General features: G+C 40.4%; 1 protein-coding gene across 4 annotated transcripts in view; it reads right to left on the minus strand.

Moving 5' to 3' along the window:
• The window catches only part of LOC116783681 (ectonucleotide pyrophosphatase/phosphodiesterase family member 1-like), a 69,917-nt gene extending 51,177 nt beyond the window's left edge, over nt 1-18,740 (minus strand). For 2 of the 4 annotated variants that reach the window (XR_004355792.1, XM_032681410.1), the window contains exons 1-3: nt 18,540-18,740; nt 1,932-2,004; nt 217-333 (exon numbers count right to left, since the gene is read on the minus strand). Coding sequence is in view for 3 of the 4 variants with exons in the window: in XM_032681410.1 (XP_032537301.1) it covers nt 217-333; nt 1,932-2,004; nt 18,540-18,725 (376 nt within the window). In the remaining variant the exon portion in view is untranslated. Of the gene's footprint in view, nt 1-216; nt 334-1,931; nt 2,005-5,589; nt 5,621-7,654; nt 7,691-17,895; nt 17,934-18,539 lie in introns of those variants that run through there. The other 2 variants (XM_032681411.1, XM_032681412.1) reach the window with 2 other exon arrangements.
• Nucleotides 18,741-21,006: the final 2,266 nt, after the last annotated feature.

The raw sequence follows: 21,006 nt of genomic DNA on the forward strand, positions 1-21,006 counted from the left end.
TAACTCCACTCAGGAATGCAATGGAAGGAGCACAAAGAGAGGGAGATCACTGGCATCAAAACCACTCTGCTGTTCAGTAGCCCCTCCTTTGCATTCACAGCCCATCTGAAAGAAATCCTGACCACAGCAGTATTCATATATGCTGAGCTGTCTCTTGTCACAGAACAGGAGAGATTGCTCCCACAATCATAACCTGGACTACCTTTTCATCCTTACCTGGTTGTATACATGTTTCCTGGTAATCTAAGCAGCAGTTTCCAAGCTTGACACAATCTTTATCACAACGGCAGCTTCCAAAGGTCCTTTCAAAGCAACGACCTTTGCAGGTTTTCACTGTAATATTGGATAGTGTTAGATGTCAGTCAACATGCAAAAGAAATCAATACAGTCAGTTTGTGAGATGACACAGCTGGTCATTCCAAACTTACAGGATGGTTGCAAAAACAGTGACAGCCAAAGGAAAGTTTTGACCCAACTGAATATTTTCTCTTACTGAACAAAAATATTTTTCATCATATTGAACAAAGGGTTTTGTTCTGTTTTAGCAAAAACATGGTGTTTCATTACTGGCAGAAACACGTGAAACAAAAGACTACAATTCCCATTTTGACTGTTTGACTGTCCTTGCCTTTCTGTCTCACCAGAATATTTGACTACAGCCATTCAGAATATGGAAGATCTGTTGGAGGATGTTTTCACTGTGGGTGCCCTAGGCAATGAAATGCTTCCGCAGAGAACACTAATCTTCATTTTCATGTCTGACAGTTATAAATAATCAAACATTAATTAGAATCTAAACTGAATTGCCTATGCTTGTAACTCTCCCATGCCCATGCCCTGGGGAGGAGGAACTGAAGAAGCCTCACTTCTGCATCCCACTGTACCATGAAGGTGCTATCTCAAGACACAAAAAGAGCTGTTCCAGAGCAGATACAAGAGATACAAACTTGAGTTGTATTGCTCACTAGTTTATTTTTTCTCCCATTTTAATGTGAAAAAAAAGACATAGCATTCTTCCACTAGACTGGAGTTGCTGGGGGCAGGGGAATTAAAAAAAGAAAAAAAAGAAAAACAGACCAGAAATTTGTCATGTGAAGCATTAACAAAACTTAAGCAGTTGATCAGTCTGTCTAATCCCATGCAACCACCAGAAAGGAGCGAGGTAAATTCTTCATCATCTGGCTCCTCAAGAATCTTAAGGTGTGTGATATTAGGAAAAGGAGATATTAATCAGCCAATGCTACAAAGCTGTAGTAAAATGAGAAAAATACTACATATATTCTAGAGGAAAATTAATAATCTGAATTTTAGTTAAAAATCATTGTTCAACAGATCAACTTTGAAATTATTCTTAATGGTTGTTCACAAAGCGAAGTTTGATTTCTTAAAAAAAAAAAAATCTTTCGTAACCTTCTACCTGAAGAAACTTCACCATCAAAAAAACCCACATATTTTTCAGGACAGAAAATAGACAGAGGAATTCCACAAGGAATGTTTTCAGGCTACAATTCTAACCAGTAAAAAAAAAAATAACTTTTTTTCCCCCCCATAATTGTCTGGAAAAGATGAAAAACAAATGTTCCAGGACAACATGAAATACAAGTTGTTGGTTGGGTTTTTTTTTTTTTATGGTGAACTGAGAAAAGCCAGCCATGTGACACCACCACAGTGACAGCTGGGATACATGGAAGCTGCCAGATCAGACACCGAGTACCAGGATCAGTTTACCGCTCAAGTGAGTACACACAAGTGTTGAGTACACCTGAGGTTTATTTTCTGATATTTTCAGTACCCTCTAACTGATACTGCTTCAAGCAATGCATCCAATCCTCTTCTGCAGCAAGAAAGGGTGGCATTCTTGTAATACAAAAATTAATTTACAAAAAGAAAAAAAAAGGCAAATATTAGTAAATAAAAGGCATATTAGTTACCATCTTTTGAACAGCTAGGTTTCAGGCCAAATATACATCCTAGGATTGTTGTTAACATGCAGACACAGAGTACCTGTGGGACAGGAAGGAAAAGAAAGTAGTCTTAAATTACCACTGACTGGTTTTGAAATCCCTCATTTTCTCTACAATGCCATACAATTGTACAGAAATTTATAAACATGCAGATTAGGAGGCTGATTTCACTGTTTTCACCAGCAGTTTTCACTCCCACAGGTAGTTGTTATTTGCCATTAATTACTAGTGCATGAACATGAATATTGTCACAACTGGGCCTATGTATATAATTTCTTATCAAGCCATTTAACACAGATATGATGATATAGTTCTTTCTCATTTCTTTCTTGATTTCTTTTATATTATGCTTTCATGTTGATATATTTCTTTCTATATTTCTTACACATATACCCATTTTACCGAAAACTTTTCTTGCTCCACTCTTTCCTTTCTCCTTGTTTGTTCTAACAAGGTAAAGCAAAGTTTTGCCATTAACCACAGATTACAAACAGAAGGCATGGCCCTTAAGTGACATCTATAATAAAGGGAAACCTTTTCCCACTTCCTAGTAGCCAATTCACACTAGATGTGGGTCCACACCATGGTAAGCTACTGTGACATGTCACATTAAGGTTGACCACAGTGTCTTGCACTGTCCACAAAATATGGCTATGTTTATTTTGGATTCTGGATTCATTAAAGTTATCAAACAAGCAGCATATTATCCTTGTCCAGCATTTCAGGGCAAGATTTAACACCTACTCAAATACAAAGATTTCTTTTAACCTCATTGAGTATTGGATTTGGTCCATAAACTCTTTGGAAAAAAGTGTATTTACTATCAGTGCATATACAGTAATTAAAGAGAAGTCAACAATGCAGTAATGAGGGCTATTCCACTCAGGTGCAGAATGTATTAAGGTAGCTTGCCCGAAGTCATGAAACAGAAGGCACTATAATAATGTAGACTTTCTTATACAAAAGTATTTGGGGAACTTCGGGTAGGGGAGAATGTACATGTCACTTCTCCAGTCACTTTTTTCTGTGGAAGAATTGCTTTGAAGCAATACTTCAATAACTTTACTTGCATGCCTACATGAAGTCTCTCCCTTTTTTCCTTTTTTCCCATCAGTAAAAGTTGCTGAGTCAAGTCTCTTGAGTAGGATGCCTGAATCATGTTGTGATGTCGCAAAAATTAATTCCATTTTAAAATGCACCTAATTATTTATCAAGCTTAATTTTTTCAAAGACTGTGAGCACTTCAGTACCTAAAAACTATTTGTGTTGTTTTTAATAACTATACAGTTCACTGTGCATTTTTGTTCACTAAGAAGTTAATAAAGACAGTAAGAAAGCATGGAATATGCAGCATCAAAATTCAGATATTATTCTGGATTTCTGAACTACAGATTATCATTAAACAAATTATCAATATAAACAATATTACATATATAGCATTCAGGAAAAAAATGGAATGACAGACTGGACCTGATGAAGCTTTGGCCTAGGATTCTGAACCAGGCAAGTTTGGAATCTTATTCAACACCATGTATGGCAGAGAAACAAACACTGAGTTCAAATCTGTCTCTGAACTGACAGGGAAAGAAGGAAAATCATAAAAGAATAAGGTGGAAAAAATCTAGCATTATCAGTGCAGCCAGATGCAAATCTCCATTAACTCAGCTGTCAAGAACAAACACAACTGCAGAGTTCTGTACTTGTCTTTTTTTTTTTTTATTATTTTTTTAAATCGGCATACTAACACATGCGGTATCAACAACATTTTCTGTTAAGTCAATATCAACAACATTAATGTAAATTGTTCTGGACCTTTGAAGTCTTCCATACAAAACATCACCTAGATAAGAGCAGGTGCACAGGCAGGTATGTAACATGTCAAATGCAAGTTGTCAAAGCCCAGCAAAATCAGAGGAGAGAGCAAAGCCTGTTATTGTCCTTTTAACTTCTATTATATATTATTATTGTTGTTGTTATTTGGAAATTACAAATTGATTCATTTGTTTTTAAAAAGCCAAGTTGAGCACATTTTATTTCAGGGTAATGATATATTGCTTCTCTGCTCCCACCAGGACCTGGTACTAAAATCAAGGAGTAGAATGTCCTCTGATGTGTAAGCACAGACATGCTTTAAAACAAAAAAACCCTACAGCTACTCTGTCTGCAACAGCTTTATTCTCATATCTTCAAATAGCTACATGACCTATGGGACTTAAGCCACCTAAGGCATCCTTGAATGGTAAACACATTGCAGTGCCATTAAATGGACAATTAATATTCCCTTATGGAATTTCAGTGTAGTTAATGCAGGAATTGATTCGTGACACCAAATTAATGTAAAAATAAAATCTAAATAAAACCCATTCCAAAGTGATAGAATTAATACTTCTCAACATATAACTGGTAAAACCTCACAAAATTTCTCACAAACAATTCCCGAGATTTTGGCACCAAATGTTACAAAAATCACAGTTTTGTGTTGTTTTCCAGATTTTCAGTTTTACACTTCTATGAACATAATTCTAATAGGCCAAAACAAAAGGATTATGTTCACTGAGGCACATGAGTGTTGTTTTGGGTAGGAAATACTACAAAATGCAATACTAAATGCAATAATAAATGAAGATTTTGAAACTCTATTGACTCACTACATTAAAACCTTTGTTTTCTTAACATTAGTCCCAATAGCTTAAATTTTAGTCCTAAAGATATCTTACTGCAAAACACTAAAGCTTCCCCTTCTTTTTTCTTTCTTTCTTCAATGCTTAATCAGGAAGTTTTACGCAAATGGGAAGCTTAGAGGTAAAGCATTTGACAATGTTCTAGGACAGCCAACTCTAATCCAGTGGACTATACCATGCAATTGCAGCTTAGTGTTTAAGGCCTTGAATTGAAGCTTTATCTTGAGCCTGAATGACTTTGGTCACATGGATATTATCCACACAAATGACAAATGTTCTGCTGGAACAATGAGGAGCAGCTAACACTGGCCAACAGCAGCAGTAGTCCTAACTAGGCGCAGTAAGAGGTGTTACACCAGTAGTTGACCTATTGTCAGCTCTGCAGATGATGAGGAATATTCAATACAATTGGAAAGGTTGCCTAGATACAGAAAAACATCTCACTGCTGCAGCCCAAACTAATTTACTTTATTTCTTTCTGTGTTGCAACATATCTCTGTTGCCTAGAGAATTGTGGATGTCCCATCCCTGGAAGTGCTCCAGGCCAAGCTGGACGGGGCTTTGAGCAACCTGGTCTAGTGGAAAGAGTCCCTGTCCACAGCAGAGGAGTTGGAACTCAATGATCTTTGAGGTTCCTTCCAACTCAAATCATTCTATGATTCTATATGGGACCTCACTGCAGCAGGTAGGTTACCAATATTACCTGAACTATTTTACATACAGGTAACTCAGGTTTGGGATGCTGCAGTCTGCTGCATAAAGATCACATATTTTTTCAAAACACAGAAAGAGAAGTAGCTGCATGCGTTCTTGTTTACCAGAACTCTGTTCAGCATTCTGCTGCAAGCACCAAATTCAAATCTCTAGCTACTACCACATTGTCATCCTAACACCCGCCTTGAAGGTTTAATCTGTCTTTTTTAAACAAAAGAAGAAAATCTTACCTGTTCTTTCTCTCTCATCCATATTCTTCCACTCAAAAGAGAAAGCAAGAAAAAGGTGCAATTAAGAAGGATTATGGGAATCCAACATTAAGTAGGAAGGCAAATAAAATTAAAGAATCTGGCATTGTAATACACAAAAGTAGAAAATTGACATTTCATGATCTGTGTCTTGAGAGATTGCTAGGACAAAATGTCATATTCAGTTTTAATATAGTAGCTGAGAAAAGGTTTAAAACAACACAGTAACAACTGCAGAGAAGAACGTGTCCTTTTTTGTTTTAAAAATAATGTTTAGAAAGTTTGTTTTGGAATCACAAAAACATTGTCATCTAGGGATAAATCTCTGTCCCATCACTGCTTCCTTTATGTGGGAGGAAGCAATAAAAGCTTTGCTTTGTAAACATTATAGTGGTTGGGAATAGGTGGTTGAGCATCTGGAAAACTGCAATCCTGAAAACATTTTAAAAGCCTTTTATTTTGAGCTGGGTAGATGGAAATATGATAACATGGTTAGAGAGGAGAATCATTTCCGTCACTCATCTCTAGAACTGCAGCTGAATAGAATTTCTCAGCAGTGATTTCAGGGGGCAGGTGGAAGGGCCAGCAAGTCAGCAAGCATGCAGGCTGTATACACCACAACCCAAAGAGACCCATCAACTGTACAGGTCTTAGTGACCTACCAAGAAATCTCCCACCAGCCTCAGCTACTGTCCCCTTTCCTTTGCTACTGTATTTTACTCTTCTTTACACAGTTAATACTACTGTCCCTTTCTCTTTGCTCTTCCTTAGCCGAGTCCATCTCCCCCACTCCCTTCTTCTATTCTGTATTTTCTCTGGCAAAGAATACATTGATACTTCTTTTAAGGAATATTCATTCTGAATTAAGTTTCTTTCTATGTTGATTTTTCTCACTCTGCCTGCCATGTACTCAGTTGCTTCCCATCTACCTTTCTTCATCTTTGGTATTCCATGGCCAACAAAACTTGTCACTCCAAGATTTAAGACACATCAATTAAAAACTATGCAATTATCAAAGAAACAATGCAAAGTAATGGTTTTCCATCTAATCTTCAGGATTGGCTCTCACAGTTGTGTCACATCTATCCATGAAGGGAGGATGTCTAGACTGGATCTGTAATGCCAGTAATTACAAAAAACCATGGAATTTTCCAAAACCACTGGAGGACCAGTGAAAGGCATACTATGTTTTCACTGTTTTGTGCTCCTAGAATAGGTGACTAATGATCTGGACCTTAAAACTGAAATATCTTTGAGAAAGAATTTCAGCTTCAAAAGTGTAAAGAATGCAGTAACAAATAATGAATTTCAAGCAAAAAAGGGTCACCTTCTGTCTCTAAAAGAACACTGTTAAAATGAAGAAAGCATACTGTATAAAGAAAAAAACCCCCTTATCTACACTTGCCAGGGACAGTGGAACACTCGCTTGTAAAAATGATTTTTAAACAAGCATAACCCCCCTGCCAACAGCTCAGTTTCATTCAAAAGCTGCACATACTTAATAAAGTTCACCAAACCGAAAGAAGGTGAATACTTTACTCAACCAGCACTACTACATACTTAAGTAAATCACCTAAAAAAAAGTTACCAGCACTGAACCAAGTGGACCACCTCCTCACCTCCTTCTTGCACCACTCATATTTCTTTCCACATTTGTAAATATTTTTATGATCTTCAAAGACTTGTTTCTGTTTATCCACATTCCACACCTAGAGGCCTGCAGGAGGAGAACCACTGAAGCTCTGAGGTCCTGGCTGTCCTTAAACACTAAAAGTGACTAAACTATTCTGAAGTCAGTGGATAAAAAAGCTGGAGCTTACACCCAAAACCTTTTTAGAGCTAAAAAGGTTTATTCTAAAAATATATAAGCATTATTGTTTTCCTTCTCAAAGCAGCACACAGAAGGTCTACTCTCATTCTTTCTATTTAATGTTTTCAAGACTATTATTATATATTACTACAACTTGAGGTCATTCAAAGGACAAGAACGTTTTAAAGGTAGATCAAGCCACTGTAAGATATTATAAAAAGCCTTCACTGAGCTTACCAAAGAGTGATAACTCTTCATTCAGCAGAGAATTATCAGCAGAAGACATCATCATATTATAGTTCTCTAAATACCTTCCAACACTATTCAAACATCTGGTTTGGGGGGGGGGGGGAGGGGGAAGGGGAAGATACAAGAAGATAGAACAGAGTTAGCATCTGTCAGTTGGAATCTAAAATATTTTTCTCACTTGGTGCTTGCTCAACTGTATGGGTACATATTCTCCTGGAAGTCATTAGCACATGAGCTGCTATCAAAGCACACATATTTTACCGTATCTGTTATGTTTTTCAGTGCATTTTACATCATGGGAGAATTTAGAGAGAAACTAAAGTGCAACTGTATGCTAGTCAAAAACAAGGGAAAATACAACTTCAAACTGAATTCCCAGAAACCAGAGAGCAGCTGACTCTGCTATTTAATCACCAGGCAGATTTTTGTAAAAACCCTAAGGATAAACAGGACTGAAAACTGATCTTACGAGAAAAAAGTAAATATTGCACTTTCAAATATGATTCATTTATTCAGCACAGCAGAATAAGAACACAGATCAAAGACCACCACGTGTCATTCAGATGTGATATGAATTGCATATTGGCAACCAGATATGAATGCATGGTTGCATAGAAAGAGAAAAAACTGCCAGTAATTACACCAACTAAAAACTGTTTTCCAAACAAGCTGCACTTGACCCATGAATAAAAGCAAAACTGAATATGAAAATATGGCCTTGAGCCATCTTCATGCCCTTCCTATTCCAAAAATCCCTTTTCAAGAATAAAGCTAAAGCTGCTTCAGTTTAGAGTACTGTCATGAGAGTTATAACAAGAACAGTGTAAAAAGGGAGCTGCTTCTACTGGGTATGGATAATAACACCAAATATACCAAGTAAACCTATATTCAACTCCATTTTTCCAAGGCATATGCTGTTGTTACTGTTATAATGACAGCAACATTAACCTCCACAGGAAGACACAGTGGCCTCAAAGAGCAAGCGAAGAAATTCTGTAAAACACTGTAAGAATGTAAGGAATGTCAAAAAATTGCAGAACCACAAAGCAGTATGGGAAGAAGTTGAGACAAATTAGGTTTAATAGAATCATTTGGGTTGGAAAAAACCTTTAAGATCATCAAGCTCAACTGTTTCAGTTATTCACGATAGGTTTTTACTAAGCACACTGATATCAGTCACAAACACATCTTCAGCCTTGAGTCCTTTGGCAATTTTCCCAAAATGAAGAGCAGGGCTGACAAAGAAGCCATTATTTATCTCTGCACCTTTTGAATACAGCCCCTCAAAAAACAAAAATTTTGATGCTTCACAACATGGAAACATATTTGAGTCAGAAGAGGATTCAAGAACTGGCCCACTTACCAGAGATAAACAGCACAATGAAATATGCATGGTCACGCTTGATTATTGACTTTTGTTGAAGCAGCTTATAACAACATTATAGTTTTTGTTATTCTATGAACAACAAACAAACAATCTTTAACACAAACTTGTACCCCAATACTACCACATATTAGAAAGAATTTATATACATAGATTTGCCTATATGCCATTGAACAGCAGAACTGGATTAAGGTTCATGCTCACCTGAGTTTCTTCAGAAATGCAAATATTTCATTTTTTTTCTTAATAATTTCTAATACTGTCTCCAACATGAGAAACTCCTTATATCTTTCATGTTTTCAAAGGCTTTATTTTGCTCTGCTCCTTCTTTCAGCTGGAAGCAACAGAAACATAGCTTCGACAGCAAGTTGATTCAGAACAATTCACTGTGTAATTCTACTGATATTAGTGGAAGGATGCAAAGGAAAATTTTTAAAGAGCAGGAGTTGAAAGGAAGCTTTGCATAATTCTTGTATCTTTGGTCTTGCTTGAAATCTAAGTTTTAGCACAGTAACTAAGTTGTTCTGAGTTTAAGTCAATAATTAAACCTAGAGAAAGCCTATCCACTTGAATTAACATGTTCCTTATTATTTTAGTATCCAAGAGCCTTGCAGAAGTACATGGAAGTGTGTTCAGAACAAGAGCACACTCCCTTCTCCCAGAAGTTTGGCTGTGTGTGCTTGGGGCCAGTTCTCCAATACTGGTTGAGCAATTGATAGAACTGTTTGGGAAACCCCAACCAGCCTTGAAGACAGTTCAACAAAAAGCTAGAGGAAGCCTCAGAAGAGTCATTCACCCTTGTTTTAGCCTGTTGCGCTTCTGTCCCTGTCTGAACCGTGTTAGAGCCACACAGCAGTCAAGTCCATCCCGGCCAAGCATTCTATTGACCGTAATTCACAGGCCTTCCTTTCTTTACTTTGATCTGTCTCATCACTATATACTTATCTGGCAATTTAGACTATTGGCTGAACCTGGTTAGCATCCTCAAACTTGCTGTGCTCACCTTGTTCACATACAGCGAGACTGTCCCTTTACAATGAGGCCACAAGGTGTCTGCCTTGTTGTCACTACTGGATACAGTTTTTCTTTCTCTTCCAGTGTGACCTGCCCTCAATTTGATGCCTGACAGGTAGACAAAGATTATTACTTCAAAATTAAAGAATGGTAACAGAAACCCTAAGGCATGAATTGAGTAAGAGCTCTGAATGTTGGAGCAGGAAGTCTGAGCATGACACCAGTCATGACCCCAGTCACTCACTTGTTTTGTCTGAATGGACCAAAGGGCTGATCCTAGCACACTACAGGCTGACCTATCAGCAGGTATTCCACATTAAATTCCTAGGCACAACGTCGTTGTTTTCAGACAGGCAACCAGCCAACAGCATTGATAGAAGAACCAGTCACCCATGTGGGTGTACTTCAGCCTGTTGCAAGCTTTACACTCCAGCTGGAGTCCAGACAGCCAAAGGCATTCACACACACACTGCACTCCAAGAGGAGGTTTACCTAACCTGCATACTGTTTAGTCTGTGCAGAAAGCCATACCTAAACTTAAAGTGAGCTGAGGTGTGCTTAGCCAATTCACAAACACCCCTTTGACTGTGCACCCAAATTCAACCTAGTTCGGCAATAAAATTAAAACTGAGTTCTGAGTAAAGGCATAAACAAAGGTGGTCTCTACTCTCCTTTGTGAAGATTTTTATAGAAGTGGAATTTGGGGGAGATGTGGGGGTTTTGTTGTTGTTCGGTTGGGGTTGGTTTTTGGTTGGTTGGGTCTGCTGTTGTTTTAGTTTGGGGGTTTTTTTCTATACTTTAAAAAAAACAATCAAAGTCTCAATTTTTGCAAGTGTTTCTTTGGACAAGATTTTTTACTTCATATCAGCTTCTATCATCTAGGATAGGATACACCAAGTAGCTCTGTGAAGTAAAGTGTAAATAAAGCAAGAATACAAATTAACCCTGGAAGCCCTTCAGAGTTAAATGTCTAAATATTTCTTTATTTTTTACTGTCCAAGCAAGTAGCAGAACAAGATTATGATTTTTGTCTTCATTACCCAGAATGAAGGTACCCACTTGAAGAACAATAAAGAAATTGTGGGTTTACAGTTACCTTTGTATAATGAGAATTATTTACAAAGTCTTCCTTGAAAAATTCATTGACTGAAGAGAAACATTAAAAGTTACAATGATTTTAAAATTCACCAAACCCCAAACTTTCTTTTGATGGCTTAAACTGAATAACAATGTCTTTTTGTTTTATAGTTACAACTGCATTCTAATTAACGCATTTAAGCAATATTAACAGCAAGTGCAATAAAAAAAGTTTTGTTAAATGTCAGTTTTTACTGTTTCTTCAGACTTAAAACCAAGTCACCACTGGAGCCAGAGAGCTGTAACACTGACAGAAGACAGCTGTAAGATACTCTTGTTTCCAAACACTGGAATACTTTCCTACAAAATTTTAAAATATTGGAGATTGGCCAAGAACTGTTTTAATATTTCTAAACTGAAAGCACCTCAAAGGCTATTTAAAATATGGCCATCCTGTCACTGTCATTTTTTACTTCATATTTCACTAAAGGATGCTTGATGACAAAAAAATTAAGTCACCTAACAGTCAGTCACTTTAATACTACTTCTAAGATGTGTGGTGTTTCTTGGAACACACAAATCCCATTTAAACTTAATCCAGCACTCTCATAGGAGCAAGTAAATTTCAGCATGGACCACTTTTCCCTACTGAAAAATGAAAAAAACAAAACAAAACCAACAAGTCACATAAAGTAAAACACTACAAAAAAGCCTGAAATTGAATGATTTGCTGAGGGCCAAAAGAAGATTAGAGGAAAGACTGAACATGTCACCCAGGTCTCCCGAACTCAGACAACAATCAGTCCTTCAATCCAGTGCTTAAGAACTGACTGATACCCATAGAAGTACCCACACTAAAGTTGGCTGAAGTGAATAGCCATGCTCCAAATCACAAGGTTTCAGCAAGAACACTTTCCTGCCACTCTTTCCCCTCCTCACATAAGTTACATTAATTCCTTAGTCTTTATGACAAGCAAAAAAGGAAAATGTGTGAGACTGGAACCAACTTTCTACACAGTCCTTCCACCAGAAAACAAGACCACATTGCAGCAATAGCAATAGTTCATCTAATAATCACACCCTTCTCAGGAGAGTGAACCTGAGAGCAGAACAGCCTTTTGAAGGGTCTGGGCCAATGCACTACTTCTCAACAAACCCAAGTAATTTCCCACCTGCTCTAACTGCTCTCCATCTTTCCTTCTCCAATAGCATGTGCAGAAGTGAAAGTAAGATAAATTTGTCAAGTATATCAAATAATACATACTTTGCATTTTTTTTTTCCTCTGGAGAAAGAGTACAGAAATGCATTATTAAAAAAAAAAAAAAAAGTACTAACCTATACAAAGGTTTGGGCATCTTCAAACATATTTAGGAGAAAAATCATCAATATGAAAACAACCAAAGAGGCATGCAATCTTCCAGATACCTATGTAAGAAAAGGTTGTTTCCACACCTTCATCTCTATGGAGGACTTAAAAACAAATCAAACAAACCTACAGCTGTCTACAAAGTCCTGGCATCCTGACCCATCTTTCCCTGCATGAGCAGAAAGTCAGCAGATATGGTTTATTTTAGAAGACAGTGGTGAAAAACTTTCAGGACTAACATAGAATATGTTGACATCCAACAGATCTCTTTTCTATAGTTAGACTCTCTCCTGACTGCAGCAATGGTAGATATCAACTGAGACAGCAGAAACTGTCTCATTTATGATAAATGAGGTTTATGATTTAGATCTTACACATTAGGCTTAACATAGCAACCAAGAGACAACTGAAAACAGATTTACAGAATCATGAAGCAGATACTTCTTGAAACTATGCTAAAGTACATGGAAAATACAGAGGTGGTAAGTGACAGCCAATATGGCTTCACTAAGGGCAAATCATGCTTGACAAATATGGTGGCCTTCTACCATGGGGTCACAGCGCTGGTGGATGAGGGAACAGCAACTTATGTCGTCTACCAGGACTTGTGCAAAGCATTTGGTACTGTTCTACGTGACATCCTTATCTCTAAACTGGAGAGACATGGATTGGACAGCAGGACCAGTCAGTGGATAAGGAATTGGCTGGATGGTCATGCTCATGAGTTATGCTCCAGGGTTTGATGTCCAAGTGGAGATCAGTGAGAAGTGGCCTTCTGCAGGGTCTGTATTGGGACTAGTGTTAACATCTTTGTCAGTGACATGGACAAGCGGGTCTGAGTGCACTCTCGGTAAGTTCATCAAGGACACCACACTGTGTGATGAGGTCAACACATTGAAGGGAAGGGATGCCATCCAGAGGGACCTGGACAGTCTTGAGAGGTAGGCCCATACAAAGGCCAGCTGTGAGGTCCTGCACATGGGTCAGGACAATCACAGAACCAGTACAGGTTGGGCAGAGAATAGATGAAGAGAAGCCCTGACAAGAAAGACTTGGGGGCATTAGTGGATGAGAAGCTCGAAGTGACATGGCACTCTCAGCTAGTCTGCAGACGACATGTAGCTGAATTGGTGCAGTTGACACAACAGAAGGAAGGGTTGCCATCCAAGGAGACCTGGATAAGCTCAAGAAGGGGGTTGATGAGAAACTAATGAAGTTCAACAAGTGCAAGGTGCTACACCTGGGTAAGGACAATCCCAGAGATGAGTACAGACTGCGAGAAGGACTCATTAAGAACAGCCTGCAAATAAGGACTTGGGGGTTTTCATAGATGAAAAGCTGGACATGAGCCATCAACGTGCGCCTGTAGCCCAGAAGGCAAACCGCTGTATCAACAGAAGCATGACCAGCAGGCCAAGGGAGGCAGTTCTGTCCCTCTACTCTACTCTTGTGAGATCCCACCTGAAGCACTCCATGCAGTTCTGGGGTCCTCAACATAAGAAGGGCATTGACCTGCTATAGCAGGTCCAGAGGTGAGCCACAAAAATAATCAGAGAATTGGATCACCTCTTCTATGCAGACAGGTGGAGAGAGCTGGGGTTGTTCACTCTAGAGGAGAAAAGGCTCTTACAGCAGCCTTCCAGTACCTAAAGGGGCCTGCAAGAAAGATGCCTTTCTTACAAGGTCACGTAGTGATAGAATGACTTTAAACTGAAAGAGGGCATGTTTAGATTAGATAGTAAGAAGAAATTCTTTATTGTGAGGATGGGAAGACAAACAGATTGCCCAGAGAAGCTGTGGATGCCCTACCCCTGAGTGTTCAAGGCCAGGTTGGATGGGGCTTTGAGCAACCTAGTCTAGTAAAGGTGTCCCTGCCCATGATAGAAGGGTTGAAACCAGATGATCTCTAAGGTTCCTTTGGACCCAAACCATTCTATGATATGATAAGGGACCTTAAGAGGTTTTCAGTTCAATATCCTGCCCAAAGTTGAGTCAAAACTGAATTCAGACCTGGGTGCTCAGGGCTTTATGCTGTTGAGCATTCAAAACTTCCATGGACAAAGACAACATAACCCCTCTGTGCAATCTGTTCCAACGGTTAATTATCCTCATAGTGATTTTTGCCCTCCTCCTCCATATCCTGTCAGAACCTCTCATTTCAATTTATAGATATCATCTCATACTCCCACTGTGCATATCAACATAGAGCCTGGTTCCATCTTCTTGATGATATCCTCAGAGGTATAATGAAACTGCAGTTACATGTCCTTACCCAAGTCATCTCCTCCCCAGGCTGAACAAGCCCTGATCTATTAGCCCCTCCTCCTCACATGACATGAGTTCCAACCTCAGACCACCTTGGTGGCAATCCACTGAATGTCCTCCAGTTGAATTGCTCTTTCCTGTATTTCCTGTGTGGAGGGTCCCAGGCTGGACACAGTATTTGATGTGGTATCTAACAAGTGCTAGTACAGGGAAAGAAAAAACTTTCTTAGTTTACCAGTCCTCAGATATTGCCCAGCACATTTAACTGAAATCAGTGCAGAGCCTCCTAAGGATGTCATCTGTATCATGGTATCCTTCACTGGTTTCACTTTGCAGATGATTACAAGACCTTGTCCTACCCACCGCTTTAGTCTGATTTTCAGGCTGATAAAGGATTCACTAGCTGTCCAAATGAAAAAGTAACTAAATCTACAAGAGTGCAACCAAATATCCTGGATTGCTTCTCACTGCATCTGCAACCAGCAATAAAACATAGCAGCTTTCTGGGAGCAGGCACCAAGAGCTGCTCTGTCAATCTGTTAAATAAAACCATATTAATTCACAGGTATTATATGAAGTTTAGCTATCCTCTCATTGAATTGCAGAAAGCAATTCAACAAAAGACTTCAGAAGACTATTTAGTGTTCGGGATGCGCATAAAACACTAGCCTTAGGAAAAAGAAAAAAGACTGGACTGCCTTAATGAGGAAAGTACAAAGAAAAAATTTACAGACTTACAAACTATTTTAAGTGTATTCCCACGGTATTTTTTAAAACTTCACACTTTATTATCTTTAAGCACTCTGAAATGCTTGAGTTACTCTTTAGAGTAAGTATCTATGTCTCAATTTGGACCTTACTTGAACTTTTTTTGGTAATTTTTTTTCCTCAGGAACTCTCAAGCTGCAAAAACTCTTTAAAAATTTTTCTAACCACAGTGCCAGTTTAAATGAGCTTTCCAGTTCTGACAAAGGAAGTCTGAAACCGTAAAAAAGAAATGTTCTCTATGTTATTACTTTTCTTTCCTCTCAACATCTCAGCTGTTACACAGGCATGGAAAATTTTGTTTTAATGGAATGAATGAATCAGACCAAAATGCAATGCCTGAGAGTTACTGGCAAGTGGGGATAAAAAGCCCTTAAACCTAAGCAAAGGCTACGCTGCTCTTGGGCAGCAACATGCTGCTCAGTCACACAACAGCAGTAAGTGAGCCTGGAGAGACTACAGACAGCTCACTGGACTTTGATGAGAAAAGGTTTGAGCTCAAAAATCGGCAAGATAGTAAATGAAAAGGTGTGCTTCAGGCGTTTGGGAAAGCACCATGGATTAGTAAATCCCTCCAGGCCTGTCCCACCATTCGTGAAATCCTCCCTATGCAGCAGCAACAGAAGAGTGACCTGCATGGTATGAAAACCTGTCACTGAACTTAAAATTATGCCTGCCACAACAAACATTGCCAGAAGTGAGGGTGATTCTATACCACCTCCTTACCTACCTACACCCTCCCTCAACCAACGTCCATTCAATTAACAACTAAGCACTGCGATGTAACACAGAGGCTTCTGGAGCAACCAACAAAACATATCTGTAGAGTGCAAAGGGGACTATAACCTTTTGCACGTGGGAACTCCGCAGTTGCTCTGTAATAGAGTAAGATTGGCTTATAGACAGATGCTGGGAACATTGAGGTGGTGTTCACAAATTGCACAGACATCTACAGGTGACAGGCACAAGTAAAGGTAGAGCAGAATGTAGGCCAGTCTGTGCTTTCCAGAAAAATGGAAAGAGTAATTCAAGTATTCCCTAATGAGCAAAAATACATTCATCAGTTTTTACAAAAATTTCAACATAAACTTACCTGAAACCAGATTTTTTTTATCTACCCAAATAAAGGAAGCAATGGTGCATACAACTAGGGTAAATGCAAGCAAAGGGGGTTTACCTACACCTAGACACTTTAATAGTTCCACGTTACTATTTGAAACTATAAACAGCAAGCAGATAAGGCTATTGACTTTTTTCTTACATTGGAATATCATCACTGTTTTCTAAATGCATTGGCTTGTGAGAAAGAACAAACTTGTATTTCCAACTCCTGTTGTTTTCTGCTTTCTAACACATTTCGGTTAAATATATTCCTGTCTTACTCAATCCAATATTCCCTGCAGTATTTAGAAAGGTTTTCAACTTCTCTCTGAATACTCTACATTATCTCAGTGTTTACAATCACCAAAAAGAATACTGCATGGTCATTTACATTTACAAGTTTTAAATTGTTTCTTATTAGGTGACACTTTAATCAGCATAGGATGAATCTTTTGCCAGTTCTCAGGCAATGGCCACAATTTGGAAAATAAGAACTTAATTCAGAAAAGTACCTGCAAACATTTTAACTTGCGCTCAACTCCAGTCTTTAAGTGGCTGTGTATCTCTAGTCATTTTGTTGTATTAGAGCCTAAAACGCTCAGAGCAACAACATTACATTTTGAACAGTATATCATTATTTTCCACTATTAGTATCTATTTCTAAGCCTGAAAAAAGCTGAGCTGTTTTTACCATCCAACCACAATGGTTTTTATGGCACAACCTTAACCTGCCCAGAAGACAACAAAGTAATGAAACAAGCTACAAAACACAAGCTTTATTTAAGGGGGCTTTTCTGATGAAAAGTCTCCAAAAAAAAATTCTGCAAAGAAACTACCATAGATTTTTACATGAATTTTTATATTTTTCTTATGATATTCTGAGTTATCACCCACTACATCAGGAAGTATGACCAACATGTAATCACTATGACATGGGTGGATGGTTCATTTGAAACAGTAACCAGACTACAAAGCTATAGGTAAATCTGGAAAGGCACTTTGATCCATATGCTTTAATGTATTGAAAGAGGACTACTTATGGGTGTATATATACACATATATACATATGGGTAATAAAGTCTGCTGCAGTTCCACTAAAGCTTCCTTCCAAGAACACTACAGTTCCTTCACCTTGATAATGATTTTAGCCCCATAATGATCACTCCAGACCTTCCACTGGAAGGTCTTATTTTCTCAGCTCTACAGGGAAGATAATTATAATACAGCAGCGTGGCTAAAACGGGAAAGTGACCTACCTGCTAACAAAGGCTTTGGCCATTGGGGCCTCCAAACAAGGGCCAGAAGTGTCCTCAAGCAGCATTTGGATACAAACTTTCAACCCATGGTACCTCAAATTCAATGTAAGGCAAGTTTTTACACTTCCTCCGTCCTTTAGGCTCTTCAACTCTTTTTAGTTTTTCTAGCCATGTTTTCCTATTTTAACCTGGTTTTGTCTTCCCTGGCGTCCCCCCTACAGCAAACAGTGAAAACCACGTGATGGAACTCAGGACAACCATTAACAGCACAAAAGAATTGGAAATATTCGAACGCTGAGTCAAAAGAGTAAAATATATCAAGTGAAGAGTTACGAATCCCTCTTTCAGGTAGGTCGCTGTCTATACGCAAGTGCCACGCTCCTGCCCGAGGCTTACTCCCGAAGCGGGAGGAAAAGAACCGTCCCGCAGCGCTGCTGCCCGGGGCATCCCGAGGAGCCCGTGCTGCCGAAGGCGGTCTCCCTCTTCCGACACCGCCGGGAGGCTCTGAAGGCCCCGACGTCTCCTGAAGCTCGGAGCGGGGCGAAACACCTGTCCCAGCCGCGCCGCTCTTCACGCACCCGCCGGTGTGGTCAGACCGGGCACCGCCGCCCGCCCGCCCGGCCCCGCGGCGCCCCGGCCCCTACCAGAGAGAGCACTTTGTAGGTGTTGGGGTCCTTGCTCTTGCCGCCCGGAGCTCTGTCCGGCTCCTCGGCCACCTCCATGGCCGGCAGCATGGGCACAGCCGCAGCCTGCAGCCCGCCGTCAGCCGCCGCGTTCCCGGCCAGGTGGTCTTCGTGGCTCTTCCCCACCTGCTGCCCGTTCCCCTGCATGGTCCCCGCAGCTCTGCCCTCCGCCCGCCCGGACACGGCTATTAATAGCGGCTCGGTCCCGCCCCACCCCGCCTGGGAGCGCGGCCGTCGGCGGCCCCCGCTCCTCCGCCAGCCGCAGCGCAGAGGGAGCGGGATGCTCCCCTACTTCCTTCCCTGTCTTCCCGCCCCGCTCGCTCACTCCCGCTCGGCCTTTCCGCCCCCTCCCTGCAGGTGAGGGCGGGCCGCGGCCGCCCCTCCCTGCGGGCAGGGCAGGGCAAGAAGGCGGTGCAGGGCCGGAGGACATCCCGCTGTTCCGAAATAGCGTCCGGGGGAGGGCGCTGGGCCGTGTTTACGAGGGAGCGCGGAGCAAGTTTCCGCTACCCGACCCCCGGCGCGGAAAGCGGGTGGAGGCGGTGGCGGAGCTTTCCCCGCAGCCACCCAGTGGTGGTGGCACAGGTGTGCGCGGGGGCGGGGGTGCCGCTCCCGGCGCTGCTCCCGATCCCGATTCCGGTGCTGCCGGAGGCACGCAGCCAGCCCCCGGTGCGCGTTTGCACCCAGAGCGCTGCCAGGTTCTGGTCCCCTTCGCAGGCTGACGGTGCTTTGCTCCCTGCAGTTATCGCCCTTTCCCGAGGAGGTTTTCCCCTCCCGTCCACAAGTGCCCGCGGGGCGCCCACGGAAATTCCCCACGCAGGGCATCGGGCCAGCTGGATGCCCGCACACTGGGGCGCAGCTCGGCAGGCGGCTTCATCGCCCGCCCAGGGGACATTGCTTCTCCTTTGGGGTGACTTGGGCATAACGCCCCCAGGCCGGGCCGTGCTCGGAGAGGCAGCGTTGTCGGGGTGAAATTCATGTTTGGGTGCTCTTCAAGCACCACCTGGTTCCAGGGAGTCACTTCCCACTCACTCCCACTAAATTCAGCCTTACTTGTTTGGCAAGAGAAAGATGCGCCACGGGCATTTGTACCCATGCTGACTGCCCGTGGGGAAAGACAGTTCACTCTACGTGTGTAGGTACTGACTGCAGGGGCTGGCTCCAGGGGTGGGTTATTTTTCCTTCCTCTAAGAAACGTAGTAGTGTTCAGTAGCATCAAGACTTGCGAAGTATGCTTAAGCTTGAAATTGCTAGAAGTATCTCATTTTTCAATATACTATGTTATTATATCATGGCTAGGCTTCGCGAACTAAGATTTAGGAAGTCTCTATCCACGTTTGTTACAAGCACGCTGGTGGCTTATGAGGCCAATACGAGATAGACATATCCAATTGCAATGTTATTATATACAGGTATGTTTATTGACATTAGGCTTCCTCTTTCACTTCTAGTGTGATGGTGGTTTTGATTGCCTAGGGCTTGAGGAGTCTGTGTGAGATTTAGCTGTTAGTGTACTCAGAAGAGAGTGGCATTTGCATAGGTTCTGACAAAAATCTATATTTTCTCAATAATAGCTAAGTGAAATGAAAATTTCCTTTGGAAATTACTTTGATCCCTGTCACGGTATTGTTGCTCCGTTTTCTGTTTCAGTTGAGTTTCAAGATCAAGCTGTCACTACAACTTTCCTTTAAAAATAATTTCAAAGGTACAGCATTTACATAACTGCAGGTCTGGAGTGCTACTGCAGCTCACAGCATGTTGAAGATTACTGCTCAGCTGCCTCCATATGCCTGTTGACATCTTATGAGGTTCCATAGGTGCAGTCTTGAGAATTTCTACACTAATAGTTCACTTGGTTGCAGAGGAAAGAAAAACATAACAGAAACCATGAGAATTGAGCTCTTGAGTCTGTATTAAGAAGCTCTTTTAGTCTGTCAGTGTGGCATTTCGAACAACTGTCCAACTAAGCAGCTGACTTATTATGTCTTCAAGGCCTTTGAGATATGAACTGTTAAAAATTGTAAATTGAATACTGGTTGCTTGATAATTTTAAAACTCTCATGAAAACTGAGATAGTCGAATTGTTTGGGTCTAGAGTTTTTTTGGTGAATGGGGCTTTAAGAATTAGCACAAGTGACAACAAGAGCCTCACTATATTTTTCTTCATAAAAATGAAAAGATACTGTAATCACATGGTTTTAAGTTAAAATATTAAAAATATAAATTCTTTATAAAAATAAAGAAAATGCCTGCCTCTTCCAAAAAAAAAAGTCTGATAAAATTAGAAGTTTAGAGATGTTTTTATACAAATAACGAAAACTTCATTCTTCGTTTTCATGTTTTTGTATGTAGAAAGATATTTTCTGATTAATTTTAAGACTAAGTCAAATGTAAATCTTCCTTGTCCTGTGTAACTCATCCACTCAAAAAT

The sequence above is a fragment of the Chiroxiphia lanceolata genome, chromosome 3 (assembly GCF_009829145.1).
Source record: "Chiroxiphia lanceolata isolate bChiLan1 chromosome 3, bChiLan1.pri, whole genome shotgun sequence".
Taxonomy (NCBI): Eukaryota; Metazoa; Chordata; class Aves; order Passeriformes; family Pipridae; genus Chiroxiphia; species Chiroxiphia lanceolata.